The 17,626-nt window shown below is 54.6% G+C and overlaps 1 protein-coding gene across 2 annotated transcripts in view; it reads right to left on the minus strand.

The window, feature by feature from the left end:
• LOC144946665 (dysbindin-like) overlaps positions 1-17,626 on the minus strand; it is a 49,356-nt gene that overhangs the window by 9,972 nt on the left and 21,758 nt on the right. For both annotated transcript variants that reach the window (XM_078875739.1, XM_078875738.1), the window contains one exon: positions 261-428. In XM_078875739.1, coding sequence (XP_078731865.1) covers positions 261-428 — 168 coding nt within the window. The remainder of the gene's footprint in view (positions 1-260; positions 429-17,626) is intronic.

A 17,626-nucleotide genomic window follows, 5' to 3' on the forward strand; every position in this document is an offset into this window, starting at 1 on the left:
TGTGTGGGGCGAGCGCCGACAGTTCACGTAGCCTTAAAGTGCACATAGCTTGGCACAAGCGCCGTGGCGACGCCACCGCAACTTACTGGCGAATGGCGGTTGTTGTTCAAGTGGTTGTACTCTACTACGAGCGTGTACGCGTCACCACGGCTGCGTACTACAGGTGTGTGCGTGTCACGGTGAGGTGCGTGCGTGTCACGGTGCGGCGTGCGTGTCACGGTGAGGTGCGTGCGTGTCACGGTGCGGCGTGCGCCTCTCACGCCGCGTGCCGCCCCCGGCGCTGTGCAGCTGCAGCACGCCGGTGGAGAGGTAGTGCTCCACGTCCTGCTGGAACGCCTCCTCGAAGAAGCGCTGGCGCTCACGCAGGCGCAGCGCGTGCGACCGCTCTGCCTCGCAGCTCCGGCGCACGTGCTCCCCCTCCAGCTCCACTGGGGGGGGGGGGGGGGGAGTGACATCATCACGTGCTCCCCCTCCAGCTCCACTGGGGGGGGGGGGGGGGGGAGTGACATCATCACGTGCTCCCCCTCCAGCTCCACTGGGGGGGGGGGGGGGGTGACATCATCGGAGCCAGCGTCAACGTCGCCTGCCCGCGGGTGTTGTTGCGATGAATTTCTATTCGCCGTCTTGTTTTAGACATTTTGGTAACCCAGGCCACTGGGGTGGTGGGGGGGAACTGCTTAATGTACAGGGGCAGTGTTGAGTCTATGGGCAGTGCTGGGTCTCTGGGCAGTGTTGAGTCTATGGGCAGTGCTGAGTCTATGGGCAGTGCTGAGTCTCTGGGCAGTGTTGAGTCTCTTGGTAGTGTTGAGTCTATGGGCAGTGCTGAGTCCATGGGCAGTGTTAGTCTCCGGGCAGTGCTGAGTCTATGGGCAGTGTTGAGTCTATGGGCAGTGTTAAGTCTATGGGCAGTGTTGAGTCTATGGGCAGTGTTAAGTCTATGGGCAGTGCTGAGTCTATGGGCAGTGTTGAGTCTATGGGCAGTGCTGAGTCTATGGTGTAGTGTTGAGTCTATGGGCAGTGCTGAGTCTATGGGCAGTGTTGAGTCTATGGGCAGTGTTGAATCTATGGGCAGTGCTGAGTCTATGGGCAGTGTTGAGTCTATGGGCAGTGCTGAGTCTATGGTGTAGTGTTGAGTCTATGGGCAGTGCTGAGTCTATGGGCAGGAATCGTAATTGTGCACAGGAAGGAGGGAGAGAGAGAAGACTGGGAATGAAGAGGACACGAGGAGGGGTCATGGAAGGAGAGGAGAGAGGCGAGGTGGGACAAGACCACAGAGAGATTTAAAGTGACGTAACGTGCAGTACGGCAGCAGACGGCCATCAGCCCCCACCCCCGGCCCTCTGGACTCCCCCGGTGCATGACCCCCATGTTAGAAAACTGACCGTGGAAGGAGCTACCACAGAACTACATCCGAGATCCCGATAAGCGACCCCCTGTCCACAATAAAGGGGCGGCACGTGTCTGTGCACCGTCCTGCGGAGAGAAATGCTCCGAACAGAGCGGTCAAACCGATACGGGAAATTTTCTCTGCCGTGGCAAAGCCAAATTAAGTGGAAAACGAACTAAAATAAAACTAAAATAAAAATGTAATTCTACCTACGTGGACTTTACCGAGAGAACCAAAGGAGTATGGATTCCTGCAGTCACGAAAGCTTCAAATCAAGATTGGAAAAGGAACGTTAATTATGGGACAGCTTTTCCCGTGCAATCATTGATGACCGAGCTGAGTCCATCAACTCGCGACACTTAAGAGAATCCGGTTTAATCGCAGGTGGCTGAAACCCGGGCTCAAACCCAGGTTCTTCGCAGTGCCGGCACAGCTCTATTCTCTCCGAACGATTACACTGGTCAACAAAAAAAAAAATTCTGGCCTGGACTTTTGCAGCTGTTCTAGACTAATTTCAGGGTGCTGATTCCAAATCTCATTTTTATGCTATCGGCATACCCCATTTTCATTGATTTTACCCTAAATTAACTGTCACTTATGATTGCAAGTTGTTGCGAGTCAGTGACTGCTTTAGCGTTAGAATATGGCGCTGTATTTTTAGTATAGTGTGTTTATAATATCATTTAATGTAGATATCCACATTTATTTAATATTTTTCTTCTGCAGTTTTTATTGAAAATGCAATATTTGATATCTCAAAAACCTGATGCGATAGACAAAAACTGATGCCAGATTTGGAATCAGCACCCCAAAATGACCTTAGAACCGTTGGAATACCTTATTCCAGAAAAAGTGTGTTGACCAGTGTTATGAGCGCGAGAGAGAGCATGAAAGGCGAAGCCACCCGTGGCTTCAATCCAGTATTCTCAGCGGTGCCGGCTCACTGTCTCTGACACGGCCATCGTTATTACCACGCTTGTTTGCCCGTGGAGGCCTCACCGAGGATTCAATGATGTCTTTTAGCAGGGGTCCTACCAAGTTTTCACAGCGGAAGGAGGGGGGTAGTCTTTCATCAAAGGTCCTACCAAATTTTCACAGTGAGGGGGAGGGAGGGTATTCTTATCACCGTTGGGATGTTTTAATCGATATCAGTTACATCGTATTTTGTTGAGCTCTGCCAGTAAACCGGAGAACCCGGAGGAAACCCATGCAGAACAGGGAGTGGAATACAAACTCACTCACGCTGCAGAACAGGGAGTGGAACACAAACTCACTCACTCACGCTGCAGAACAGGACGCAAACACACTCCACACAGAGAATCGCCCGAGTCTAGAATCGAACCCAGGTCCTTCTTGGCGCGAGGCACAAGCGTCAGTGCTTCGCCACTCTGCCGCCCAGGTACTTTCTCAACCTCATTGAGGGAAAAAAAAAAAGAGACACCCAGACTCTGGGCTTGAACCCAGGTTTTCTTACACGATTCTGGCCCAGGTGTCTTTTCGACATGGCCCTTACGAATCCACCGACGGAGTATTTCGACGTCTGAACCAACCCACGTCCGCGACTGAAATGTAACTCTTACGGCTCACCACACGCGCACTCAGTTATGCAATGTAAGAATCAATTGCTTGCGATTCGTACCAAGCGACGGCTGGAGGCAAAACACTGCAGCCGTCCAAGATTCCGCACCCGCGACCACAAAACTCAAACGATCGATTGTGGACTGAGATCTTGACCCAGGATTAAGCCGCGTCCGTCCGACACTGCAACGGACGGCGGAACGTTGCATCCCTTGAGACGATGATGACGACGACGACGACGATGGTGACAATGATGAGAGCACTGCGCTAAGAACTCGGCGACCCGAGTCCGATTCCTGGGCCGCCGCTAACATCAGTGACGCGTGATATCCGAACAATGCCTGGGGAATCGCCCCTACCCCTTCAGAAACCCACATTGACCAGCGTGGCGAGGTATGGTCAAACATCCACCCGTGACCGACACGACGTGTGGACAGATACATGCAGCAGTAGACAGCCAAATCTACTCTCATATACTTTCAGCCTCCGTCTGTCTCTGTGTCTGTCCCAAACGTGCGAGTGTGCGGTGGTGGTACGTCAACTACATCCCCACGCTGGCGTCACCCCGCCTCCCCCGAGCAACCCACCAACCCCTCCACATGCGCGGTGTACACCGCAGAGCCGTACGGGCGAATCGGGGTGACTGCCCTGGGCCCCGCGCTTTGAGGGGCACCCCGCACTTTGACGTCACGGTGTCATCAGGTGTACTACTTCCGGTTTAGTTTGAAGGCGTCGGGGGGGAGGGGGGGTGGGCTATCACGGCGTGAGTTGCCCCGGGTCCCACACCCCCCTATGGACGGCCCTGCTATACTGGATTATAAAAGTTTTGCTGGCTGGCTGGCTGGCTGGAGGGATGTAGGGCCATGTTCAAAGGACGTACAGGCTGCTAGTGGAAATATATATCATTATGATTACAGTACAGTATTTCGTATTGCAAATGATGATCATGACCATAATCACAACTGCTGTTGATAGTGACGATGACAACACCACTGCTGCCGATGATGACAACTCTTGTTTATAATCGTGACCGATGATGATGATATTCCTGACACCACGGCCCTTGATGATGACGACGATGACGACGACCACGACGACGACAGATGCACAGTCGACCTCGGTCAGGATTGGAACCCACGACTTTCAACCGGCAGCCATGCAACAGACCGGTGGACCATCAATAAGCACGGAACACGCAACACGGCACACACAAAGATCCGAGCTGTAGCCTTAACAGACTGTTGGGGAAAGTGCAGTTATAGCGAGCAGCAGCACCTATGAAGGCCGGGCACGGCCTTCATATGGTTGGCTCGTCCCGGGGCGGTTAAAGCCTCCCCGTGCGGCGAGGAGTGTCCCCGTATTCAGCCGGCACGAGAAAGGAAGAGAAATTTACGAAAGAGAGGCCGACCGGCTGTCAGGGCTGACGGAAGTGGGAGACGCGAGAGGATTTCACGACCTGCACTGCGTCAAGAGATCGCGGCTCGGTCGCAACGTGAAGCAGCTGACGTGCGCATTAACCGGTTGGCGCGGTGGGCCGACATTGCCGAGGCCCTGGGTTCGGATCCAGGTTTTGGGGCTCAGCCCGTGATGAAACTGGGTTCTCGAGTGCGGCGAGGTGAAGATGGATTCGCGCAGAGAGCCGTAGATCGACACAGCCGCGTGTTGCGGTTGAACCGGGTCCTCGTAGTGTGCCGATGGTCTCGGCCTGGTCGCCAATTACTCGCATAGAGAACCACAGGCTGACACGGAGACCAGTAGACTGCCATAGGGATGGACAGACTCGCACAGACCCTGGCTGTTATTAGACCTGGGTTCTCCAGTGTAGCGAGTTCATGAGTCTGGCCCTACCAATGACTCGCAGAGAGACCCATTTGTCAAGCGGCGGATTTCGTCCGCAGATCCCACCAATGCGACACCATCGTGTATGGAAAGCCAGGAAAAAAACAGAACCTGCAGAGTGCAGTTTAAAGAGGTGAGTTTTCAAGGCAGACGTAAACAGCTCCAACAACTCTGATTGTCTGATTAGCAGAGACAAAGCGCTGTTCCAAAGCCTCGGAGCTGCAATGGCAAAAGCCCAATCACCCCAGACTCAACGAGCCTTTACCCAGTTTGGAATAAATTGGGTAGGGAGAGAGGCGGTGGTGAGGGGGGGGCAGAGGAGGGGGGGAGGGTAGAAGGAAAATAAACGACCCCGGCTGACTAATCCGCATTAAAGCGGGGGCATCTCGGGGCTTGCTGAGTCACGCTGTCGTGCATCGCTTTTGTCCGCATCTTCTCACTCGCATCACCGCCTCTCTCCAACCCCTGCCCCGTCTCCTCCCTGCGTCTCTCCGCCTTTCCCCGAAGCCGGTCTCAATTAACCCCATCGCCTCTTCTCCACTCATCTTCACTGAGCTACTCCTGGTCCCGCCTCCTCATCTCCGCGTCTCTTTCTCCGCACGCTTGCACCGTGACTTGACCATGGATTTGTGTCGAGCTACGGGGTCTGTTTGCTCTGCAATGCGATATTAAAAGTGCGTCGTGGGGGAAAATGGAAGGAACCGGAACGAGAGGAAGACCTAACGGAGAATGGCTTGACAACGACGACGGCATTTAAGAGATTGATGCCAGAAAGGTGTGGCACTACTTTAGCATATTGGTACGATGACGACCACGACGACGAGAGGCGTCGTTGTCGTCATCAATGCCGAGATGTGCAGTGGACACCTATTGGGCTACCCGCCCATGGATCGTGATGATGATGATGCAATGTGTGGGAAGCGGTGGTGCACTTGTCAGCGGGCTGCAGTACAAATCCAGCCGCCTGAATTCGATTCCCATTCGCATCCACCACCAACACCATTCGCGAAATCGGTCCTGGGCCTCCACCTAGGTCGACTGAGCCTCAAAAGAGTACCTGGTGTGTACAAATATCACCAATGGGGATACAAAGACGGCCGGGCGTGGTGCTGGCCACCCACCCCCACGTGTTTGTGTCTATCTGCATATCTGCTGAACCCTGGTTCTAGGAGGGGCAGCATTTAGAAAACTTGCCCCATTGGGGCGCCGCGGTGGCTAGGAGATGTTAATTCCCTCGCCTGGTATGCAGGAGGTTGTGGGTTTGATCCCGACCCTAACGCCTGCTGCTGTATATTTGGAGTCTGCGTGTCTCTCTCTCATCATCATCACATTGGCTAGGAGATGTTAACTACCTCGCCTGGTATGCATATTTGCAGTTTGCACGTCTCGTGATTTTTTCTCCGGGTCCGTTTTTTTATTCCCCTCCTCATTTTGAATCGACATGCATTTCGAGTATTTGGCTGCTATACATTTCCACGTGATGATAAGCCACTTCGTTGAGCTATCATTTGCGGCCAGGTCGCTTCTGAAAAAGAGCAACATAGCTCAGTGGGGCCTTACCTGCTAAAATAAAAATAGTCTATAATTTAGTTGAGTATAAAAAGAAAGTTACACGGCTCAAACCACCATCGCCATTGCAATTTTTTTACAAGGACATGAGCCGCACACGACTCACCTCTCCTGCTTAGATCTTAGAATCACGTGTTCAAGAGTATCTGGCTGCTATAAATGTCCACGCGATAATAATCCCACTTCGTTAAGCCATCATTTGTGGCCAGGTCGCTTCTGAAAAAGAGCTACACAGCTCAGTGGGGCCTTACCTGGATTATATATAAAAACAACTTTTAAAATAGTTTCATTTAGATTCAAATGCCACGGCGGGAGATCGTATCGAGCAGAGACGCCCCTCCGGATTGCTCACCCCAGCGGCGCCATGTTACACCACGGCGTGGTCCAGTTTGTCGTACGAGTTAGCACTCAAGCGAGAAAGGAGAGAGTTGGGTTCTTTCGAGGAGCCGCGGCTTCTGAAGGGGGGGGGGGGGTCCCAACGTCGCTCTCGTGTCGAGTGTCCGTGCCGGGACACGCGACGCCGGATATAACGTTACCCCGCGACCCTGCTCGATGATCCCCAGTCGCTTTCAAACATGCGACGGGTCACTCACCCGGCGGTGCGAGTACACGCGGTGAAGCAAGCTGGCAAGCCAGTACACCAAGGGAGCCTCCAGCTCTGTTCTGTGGCTGCGGTGGCTAGGAGATGTTAACTCCCTCGCCTGGTATACAGGAGGTCGTAAGTTCGAGTCCGACAGCGTCTGAATGAAACACCACCAGGCTTGGAGCGTATAAGCCTGGTGGTGTTTCATTCAGACGCTGTCTTCCCGACAGACTTGTTCTTCACCTGAGGACGGCTGCTTGCGTTGTGGCCGAAACGTCGTGAGAATTATTTTATTGTGTTTTATTTTTATTATTTTATTATTTCCCTTCTACGTGACTTTACCGAAAGAACCAAGAAGATGAATCCCTGCAGTCACGAAAGCTTTAAATCGAAATTGAATTATTTTATTATGTTTTATTTTAATTATTTTATTATTTCCCTTCTACGTGACTTTACCGAAAGAACCAAGAAGATGAATCCCTGCGGTCACGAAAGCTTTAAATCGAAATTTTACGGGCTCCTGTATACCAGGCGAGGGAGTTAACATCTCCTAGCCACCACGGCCACAGAACAGAGCTGGAGGCTCCCTTGGTGTACTGGCTTGCCAGCTTGCTTCACCGCGTGTAGGACTTGAACTTACGACCTCCTGTATACCAGGCGAGGGAGTTAACATCTCCTAGCCACCACGACACCCCCTGGATAAATAAAACCGGCGCTCTCTGGAGCGTGCCGACTGCCGCACTGTGGTGGCAGCGTCCTCTGCAGAAGGAACCGCGAATACGTAGAAAAACAAACCGTGGAAAGTGCTTTAATGCAACTTGAAAAGACTTCTCCGGGGTTAAGGGAGCTTTGGAGAGAGCGCCGCGGATGAGATGTGACAGGCCGGCGACAAAATCAACAACAACAACAACAACAAATTGCTAGTGCAGCCCGGACTCAAAGGCAGCATGAATAAACACAACGTGAACGAAGCGTGTGTGCGTGTTGTGTCTGTGTGTATGTATGTATGTATTTGTTTCAGTATGTGTGTCTGTATGTGTTTCAGTATGCGTGTCTGTATGTATAAATGCATGTATGTGTTTCAGTATGCGTGAATCACAGTATGAGAGTGCGAGTGCGGATGTGTGCGTCTTTGTATATTGCGCTGCTAGCGACCAGCACCCTATGAAGGCCGGCACAGCACACGACGGGGTCGGTGGCCAGCCCCACGCCCGGCCACCTTTGTCTCCCCAGTGGTGATTGAGAGACACCGGCAGGCAGAGAGCCATAGGGAGAGAGGAGGAGGAAGATCTTTAGCCTGGATTTGAACCCGGGCAGGGAGTCGGCAGCACGGATGGCTGGGGAGGGGGGTGGGGGGAGGGGGGTAGGAGGTACGTTCCACACTATGGCCACATGTCCAGACGCTCCTGTCCAGTGCGGAAGGAGACGCGGGAGGAAAGGCCCAGAGGTCGCAACCGGGTACCCAATACCCGTACCCTACCCGATACCCGGCTACCCGCACCCGGCCGGGTACGGGTACGGGTACCCGTTTCCGACCCTGGTGCGGCCGGGTACGGGTAGGCCGTGAGTCACTGGTGAGTCACCGTTTGTCACTCATTTTGGGTAGGGTACGGGTATGGGTAGGGAACGGCTACCCGTAACCGGCCGGGTACGGGTACCCATTTGCGACCCTGGTGCGGCCGGGTACGGGTACGGGTAATGAATCAAAACCCGTTTGCGACCTCTGGAAAGGCCCCAACACGCACAGGCCAGGGGCTAAACACCCGAGAGCTCCATCCAATCGGGAATTAACAAACCCACTAATTGAATGCGTTAAGCACTGAAACACACAACAAGTGGGTCACGGAGCGGATCAATGAAAGAGGTTGACGGGCACACGCGGATCATCGCGGACTGGATGGAATGAACAACAAATGAAACGCATTAAATCCGGCTGGCCGAAAAACCACCATGGGTCGAGACAGAACGGAATGAAAGCATCAGTGGAATGGGAGAGCGTTGAAGGACCACACAGATTAGTCACAGATTAGTCACAGATTGGATGGAAAGAATGAATGGCAGTAGGCGAAATGCCACACAGGGACGAATGAGCAGTTGAACAAACAAATGGATGACAGTACGCTGAGCGCCACACAGATAGGTAATAGGATGTAATGAATGAATGAAATGGCGTATGCTGAAAGCTACATAGATGAGTCAGTGCGGTTGGAATGAATAAACTAATTATTGATTCAAATAGAATAGGTTACAGTGACACGGACGATTAAGAGACTGCATGCGTGAATGAATAAATGAATGAATCACAGTGGAGTAGTTTTTAAAACCATACAGTGGAGGGGGGCACGCCAATGGCAAAACGAATTAAACGCAGGAATAAAATCGTGAATCCATGAAGGAATCACAGTCACCCCAACGCACAGCAAAAGCAGCGTGAGAGAGTTGTGTGCTGAAGAGCGCGACCCGCTTGCAGCGTGCCAAGCCATGGAATAAAGAGGCTGGCAGGGCAGGCGGGGAAGTGTGTGAACGGTTGGGGTGGTGATGGGGGGGTGGTGATGGGGGGTGGTGATGGGGGGGTGGTGATCGGGGGGTGGTGATGGGGGGGGTGGTGATGGGGGGTGGTGATGGGGGGCTGGGATGGTGATGGCTGGGGTGGTGATGGCTGGGTGGTGGTGACGGACGTGGTGCTGACGAGGGAGTGGTGATGGTGGCGTTGTCTAAAGGGAGTGTGCTGATGACATGGGTGTGGTGATGTGAGGGTGGTGGCGGCGGCGATGGCTGTCGTGGTGATGGCAGGCAGTGCGTGATGTTGGCAAAGGGGGAAAAGCAACACGCACAAGGGGGGCCTTCTTCTTGCAGTCATCATCTGACTGCTGCTGCTGCTGCTCATGATGATGAAGGTAATGACCGGAACACAGAGAGCTCCCTGTGTGTGTGTGTGCGAGCACGTGGGACTGCGAGTCTCGCGGCGTTCATCGCAACGCGGATCGCGGGGACACACGCACACAAGCGTGCCCTCCCCACGTAACCCACACGCACACGCGCAGACACTTCCTGTCAATCCACTGCTGGATGAGGATACGCCCCATGCCAAGCGGTGGTGGCGGGGGGTGGGGGTTGTTTGACCGGACTTCGCGAGGCTAGACGCCGCGGGTTGGTGAAGGCGGGGAGCAGAGTTGTGCGAGCGTAGAAGTGCAGAACAGCAATGGATTTTGCCGGCACGGGGCTCCTTAATAACTCCTTTCTACCCTCGGCGCTGTTGACTCCGGCTCAAGACTGTGCTCTTGTCCTCTGCCGATGACTCTGCTAAAATGTATCGCTCTCTCTATATAAGATCCAGCGTCTTGAGATGCGGTTGCATTTAGACACTATGTAAATCAAACATTGCATTGTATAGTCACACAGAGACCCACGGACTCGCACAGAGACCCACGGACTCGCACAAAGACTCGCTGGCTCAGAAACCCATAGACTCACACAGATACCAGCTGGGTCAGAAACCCATAGACTCACACAGATACCAGCTGGGTCAGAAACCCATAGACTCACACAGAGACCCACGGACTTTCACAGAGACCGGCTGGGTCAAAAACCCATAGACTCACACAGATACCAGCTGGGTCAGAAACCCATAGACTCACAAAGAGACCCACGGACTTTCACAGAGACCGGCTGGGTCAAAAACCCATAGACTCACACAGATACCAGCTGGGTCAGAAACCCATAGACTCACACAGAGACCCACGGACTTTCACAGAGACCGGCTGGGTCAGAAACCCATAGACTCACACAGATACCAGCTGGGTCAGAAACCCATAGACTCACACAGAGACCCACGGACTTTCACAAAGACCAGCTGGGTCAGAAACCCATAGACTCACAGAGAGACCCACGGACTTTCACAGAGACCGGCTGGGTCAGAAACCCATAGACTCACACAGATACCAGCTGGGTCAGAAACCCATAGACTCACACAGATACCAGCTGGGTCAGAAACCCATAGACTCACACAGAGACCCACGGACTTTCACAGAGACCGGCTGGGTCAAAAACCCATAGACTCACACAGATACCAGCTGGGTCAGAAACCCATAGACTCACAAAGAGACCCACGGACTTTCACAGAGACCGGCTGGGTCAAAAACCCATAGACTCACACAGATACCAGCTGGGTCAGAAACCCATAGACTCACACAGAGACCCACGGACTTTCACAGAGACCGGCTGGGTCAGAAACCCATAGACTCACACAGATACCAGCTGGGTCAGAAACCCATAGACTCACACAGAGACCCACGGACTTTCACAAAGACCAGCTGGGTCAGAAACCCATAGACTCACAGAGAGACCCACGGACTTTCACAGAGACCGGCTGGGTCAGAAACCCATAGACTCACACAGATACCAGCTGGCTCAGAAACCCATAAACACACACAGATACCAGCTGGGTCAGAAACCCATAGACTCGCACAGAGTCCCTTAGACTCAAATAGAGCCCCAGATACTCAGAGAGACCCACAGACTCACACACAGAACCGACAGACTCAGAAGCCCTTTGATTAAAAACAGAGGTCCGCATAGACACACAGAGAGACTCGTAAACTCCATGTCCCTGTGTAAGTCAAGGCTCATGACATTCCTATCCTTCCCGGACTACGAGACCCAGCTGGAGCTTTCCTGGGTAGTTAAAGGACTTTTGTTGTCGCTATAATTGCCGAGCAAGTCATCGGGCGGGCATCTTCAGTGGGGGATGTGGGGGGGGGGCAATGAAGGAATAGGAAGTGGCAAGGGCAGGAGAGAGGAAGGGAGCGGGGTGGTGGGGGGGGAGATGGAGGGGGGGTGGGGCACACTCCCACGCCCACGGATGAGACGAGCGCTCTGTCGAAAAGCGGTGATTAATGGATGTCACTGTCTGGGAGCATTATGATGTAGGAGACGTGAAACGCACAGCCGTCAACTCAACATCCGACGTCTTCCTGCAACTCGCGGGGATTACGCGTGCGTGCGTGCGTGCGCGCAAGGCGGAGTGTGATATTGCGCGACAAACCCAAGTGATCTTGGGTTCGAGCCCTGGCAATGGATCATGCCAGTGGCGAGTGAAATCTCAACAAGTCCACGGCTTCTCTCCCCCCTCCTAGTTCCCCACTCAACCTTAAACGCGGTGTGTAGACACAAGCGCTGGGGTGACAGAGGTGGCAGGGTGTCCTTCTGGCCACACCAGCCACCCTCCCGGTTCATCGCTAACCCACGACACAAACACACACGCGCAATCACACGCACGCAACACACACTCGCGCACACACGCAATCACGCGCACGCACGCACACGCGCACACATGCAATCACACGCACGCACACGCCCGCACATGCAATCACACACGCGCACATGCAATCACGCACGCGCGCAGCGTAAACACCACAAAACACTGTCGGGTCGCGTGGCGCAGTAAACGCGACGTGGTTTACCGCCCGCACCATGCGGCCACGCAAATCACGTGCCGAGCGAGCGATGTGCTTTCTTTACGAGCCGCCGCTCCTCTCCAAAGGTCACGAACGTCGTAACCAGGGCTCGCGAATTAACGCGCGCCACTGCCCGCCGCCGTCGTTACCGTCGTTACCGTCGTTACCGCCGTTACCGTCGTTACCGTCGGTGGCGGCCGGATGTCGACGGAAAGATCCGTTGCAGGTTCCGTCGGTTTTGTTCCTGCCCCGGCGCTGTGAGATGACGAATCCGTTGGGGCAATCTCGCAGAGTTGGGAGCATCCCCCCCCAACTCACCCACCCCCCAGGCGACCCCCCCACCAACTCACCCACCCCCCCCAGGCGACCCCCCCCCGCACCAACTCACCCACCCCCCAGGCGACCCCCCCCCCCAACTCACCCACCCCCCAGGCGACCCCCCCCCCCACCAACTCACCCACCCCCCCGTTTTACGTAAATCTGTAGATTTCTGTGGCGGCAACTGGAATTTCATTGACGGCAAATAAGCCAAATATAAAATAGCAAAATGTTCTCTGCAGGCCGAGTCACCCTTGAAAAACGAGCCTCTCAACTAATCAGGTTTTACTCGATGCAATAAAACTTCTGGTTCTGAAACAAGTGTCACCAGAAAAATGGAATCCACGATTGAATGGAAGCGTGGTTCCAGAGTGTATCATTATAGGCCCAATAACCGTGCGCCGATGATATCCTATTATCCGCCGCTCAGAGTCCGTGTGTGGAATGAGCGCAGAGAAGCCTGCGCTGGCAAATCCCGGAGTCACAACCGGAGCAAAAAAACCACGGTGGTCTTCTTTACAGCGGCATCACGCATGAATCACGTATCACGTGTCGAATTTCTTTTGCACTGTACGTAGCCAACCGTGCGAATCGGAGGTGCGGAGGGAAGGTCAAAAAGCAGTTCAAAACAAATGAGTTTTAAATCGAGATGATTTAAAAGTGCATAGCTCCAGTGGCTTGCTAACATCGCAAAGAAGAGCGTTCCAGACGGCCGCAGAAGCGCATCTGAAAGCGCCGCGCGATGCGGTGACCAGCGCCTTTGTTCGATTGCCGAGCCGAAAGCCGCTGCCGCTGCTGCGATGATGACTGGCAGTCCGCGTGATGGTGGTTTATGCTCCTTGACGAGACCACCGAGGGGTTGTGGTTCGTTTTCGGCGAGCATTTCGTTTGTGACGAATGCGACCTTTTAAAACACCCGTCACGCACAGGTGTTTCTCGTCAGCGCGAGACGTGGGAATTGACACACGCGCACGCTCACGCACGCGTACATACGTGCGTGAGCACGCACACAAGGTCGGTGGCACAATGGAATTGCGATCCAGGGGTCACCAGGTTAGATTCCATTACCCGGCGCGCCAGTTAAAACAATGGGAGTAAGTTTCCTGAATTCCGCCTCCCCCCCTCCAACAGCTGCCTCTGTCCACCCAGCAGCTGGATAATTTGGGTTTACCCCGTACTCTACCCCACACTCGACCCCACACTCTACCCCGCACTCGACCCCGCACTCGACCCCGCACTCGACCCCGCACTCGACCCCGCACTCGACCCCGCACTCGACCCCGCACTCGACCCCGCACTCGACCCCGCACTCGACCCCGCACTCGACCCCGCACTCGACCCCGCACTCGACCCCGCACTCGACCCCGCACTCGACCCCGCACTCGACCCCGCACTCGACCCCGCACTCGACCCCGCACTCGACCCCGCACTCTACCCCACACTCTACCCCACACTCTACCCCACACTCTACCCCACACTCTACCCCACACTCTACCCCACACTCGACCCCACACTCGACCCCGCACTCGACCCCGCACTCTACGCCACATGCAGTGGGGGAAAAGCGTGGATGCCCCCCCCCCCTCTTCCAACACTTCTGGTCAATGTGGAAGAGTAGACCAAATACCCTCTTAAAGTTCGCTTTGCCCAAGCCCTTCCACCAGCAGTGGCGTGAGAAAACAATTGCAGGACTGCAACTTTACCTTTTTTTTACACGCGCACACACACACAAAGACAAAGATCCCCCATATAGCCTCTACGGGATTTTGGGGGAAGTACAGTTAGCGAGCGCCTATGAAGGTCGGCACGGCATACGAGGGGGTGGGTGACCAGCACTACGCCTGGCCGCCTTTGTCTCCCCAGTGGTGATGTTTACACACCTCATCAGGTACTAATTTAAGGCTAAGTCGACCTAGGGGAGGGCCAGGGCTGGTGCAGACATTCGCCATTGACGTTGGCCGTGAACGGGAATTGAACTCGGCTCAACCACTACATCACAGCTTTCTACTGCACACAAAGACAAAGATCCCCCGTATAGCCTTAACGGACTATGGGCAAGTGCTGTGAGCGAGCACCTATGAAGGCCAGGATGGTACTAAACTAAACTACTTTAAATGTTAGTAGGCAAGGCTCACTCGGCTACAGAGCTCTTTTTCAGAAGCGACCTGGCCACAAATGATAGCTCAACAAATTGGCTTATCACAAAGAAATTTATAGTAGCAGCCAAATACTATAAACGCGCGTTTATAAATGTGGAGGGAAAAACCGGAGGACCTGGAGAAAAATACACGCGACCACGGGGGGAGAGAGACACGCAAACCCCAAATATACAGCAGGCGTCAGTACAAGCGTCAGGGTCCGGATCGAACCCGTGACCTCCTGTATACCAGGCGAAGTAGTTAACATCTCACTGGCCACCCACCCCCACGCCCAACCGCCTTTGTCTCCCCAGTTGCGATGGTTACTACACACTGCACCGGGTACTCATTTGAGGCCGAGCAGACCGAGTGTATCGTACACACACTCACACCCGCATACTCACACCCGCACACCCGCACACTCACACACGCACATCCGCAGCAGCAGCAGCAGCAATTGCGCACAACGCTTCGTTTCAGCCGAACCTGCCCGCGTCGGCGACCCGAAAATTATCTCCGCATCCGGCGTACCGCTCAGCCGTGTCCACCACGGTGCCGCGTCACGCGCCTTCCCACCTCGGGCCTACCAGCGTTGGCGGCGGACAATATTCGGCGACTGAACCGAGCGCCGGGGTCTGGCGGTGGCGGCGCCGTGGTGCCAGGGGAGGTCGACGGCGACGGGGGCGAGACGGGCGAGACGGGCGAGTGGTTACCTCCGCGGCACAGCTTCTGGTCGTTCATGTCTCAGTCGGAGCCTCGCCGGGACATGGTCGGCACCGCCAAAGCGTCGCAGCGTCTACGCCTTGGAGCGCACCAAACGCACTCGCGCGCCCACGCGCACGCACACACGCACCCTCCTCTCTCTCGCTCCCACTCACGTTCGCTCGGTCGCGTACACACTCTCTCTCGCTCAGTTGCTCGCTCGCTCTCTCTGTCCCTCCGCTTTCGCACGCCCACTCAGTCTGTCGCTGCGTCTCTCATGCTCCTCTCTCTCTCGCTCGCGCACGATCACACGCCCTCTCTCGCCTCAGTCTCTCGGTTGCTCACTCGCACTCCTACGCTCTCGCTCGCTCTCTCAGTCACTCCCTCTCTCGCTCGCACTCCCTCTCGCTCGCACTCCCTCGCAAGTCACTCCCGCTCTCCCCCTCTCCCCCACCCCACCGTCACTCGCGCCCTCTCTCTCTCTCGCTCTCTCCCGCACGCTCTCGTTTAGCCAGCCGCCCAGGCTCTCTTAATGCCGCTCCGGCTCCGCAGGCGGAGGACGGATGACGGACATCGGGCCTCGCGAACCCAGCCCAGCGGAGATCAGCAGGAGGAGGGTGGGGTGGGGTGGGGGGGTAGGAGAGGACAAGGGGTTTTAGCGAGACAGAGGAGGTGGTGGTGGGGGGTGGTGATGGTGGGGGTGGTGGGGAGGTAGTGGTGGTGCTGGGGACGTGGTGGTGGATGGGATGGTGGTGGGGGTGGTGGTGGTGGGGACTTCTCATGTATTTCGTTTGTCCACATATTTATTTATTTCCCCCGACGCAGCGCATTTGTATTCCGCGCTGCACGGCCGGTGGCGCAGGGAGAGGGAGGGGGGGATGAGCACGGATGATTCGGGGTCGCCTATGCGGAGCGGACGGATTACCCGCGCACGTCCCTACGTCTGCTTATTCGTCGTCGTCAGTTACGGTCCATCCACTGCTGGACGCGATGCAATGCTTGTGCGTGTATCCCACGCCAACGCGCACACACGCGCACACACACACGCGCACACACGCGCACTCGCACAAACACAAAGACACGGGCTGCTGGAGCAAGTGCTGAGAGCCACCTACCCAGCTATGGTCTATCATCCTTTGCTCGACACAAACCTATGATGATGCGTTCGATCTCGCACTACGAGAAAGATCCCCCTTGTAGGCTCCATAAACTATTGGGGCAAGTGCTATTAGCACGGCACACCAGGGGGTGGGTGGCAAACACCACGCCCGGCCGCCTTTGTCTCCCGAGTGTCGATGTTTACACATCGCACCAGGTACTCATTTGAGGCCGAGTCGACCTAGGGGAGGCCCAAGACCAGTTGAGATATCACTCTCCACTGACGTATGTACGTATGTGTGTATGTTGAACTTCTTTCACACTGTACGTAACCAACCGTACTAATCGTAGGTGCGATGTTGGCCATTCACGGGTATCGGTTTGACCACCAAGACAGAGGGGGTGGAAGAGTGATCGCTCCGACTGTGTGGATCACAGGTAGCTGGAAGGCATCTCAAAGGTAGCTCTGCGGTGTCCACTTCCGTGGGGGCCGTTCTCCAACAGCAAGGCTTGCACTACTACCCTGCGGGTTCCCAATCGATATCTTGATCTCAAGACACGATGCCGACGGCACACTCGAGATAAATACGCTTTGGTTCTTTCGGTAAAGTCACGGAGGTAGGAAAAGTAATAGATCACGACGTTTCGATCGCAACACAAGCAACCGTCATCAGGTGGAACAACCACAGCAAGAAAAAACTGCTGATGACGATTGCTTGTGTTGCGATCGAAACGTCGTCATCTATTGCTTTTTCTACCAACGTGACTTTACCGAAAAAAAACAAAGAGTATGGATGCATGCAGTCACGAAAGCTTCAAAATAACTCGAGATAAAGTTGGGGGGAAATATTAAGTAATATTAATGATTTAAAGTAGTTTGTTGTGTTCTACAACCTGGTTAATGACGACTTGTCAGCTTATTTCAAACAGCAAAGAGTTGATCAGCAATATATTTATA

Source organism: Lampetra fluviatilis, chromosome 42 (assembly GCF_964198595.1).
Source record: "Lampetra fluviatilis chromosome 42, kcLamFluv1.1, whole genome shotgun sequence".
Lineage (NCBI taxonomy): Eukaryota > Metazoa > Chordata > Hyperoartia > Petromyzontiformes > Petromyzontidae > Lampetra > Lampetra fluviatilis.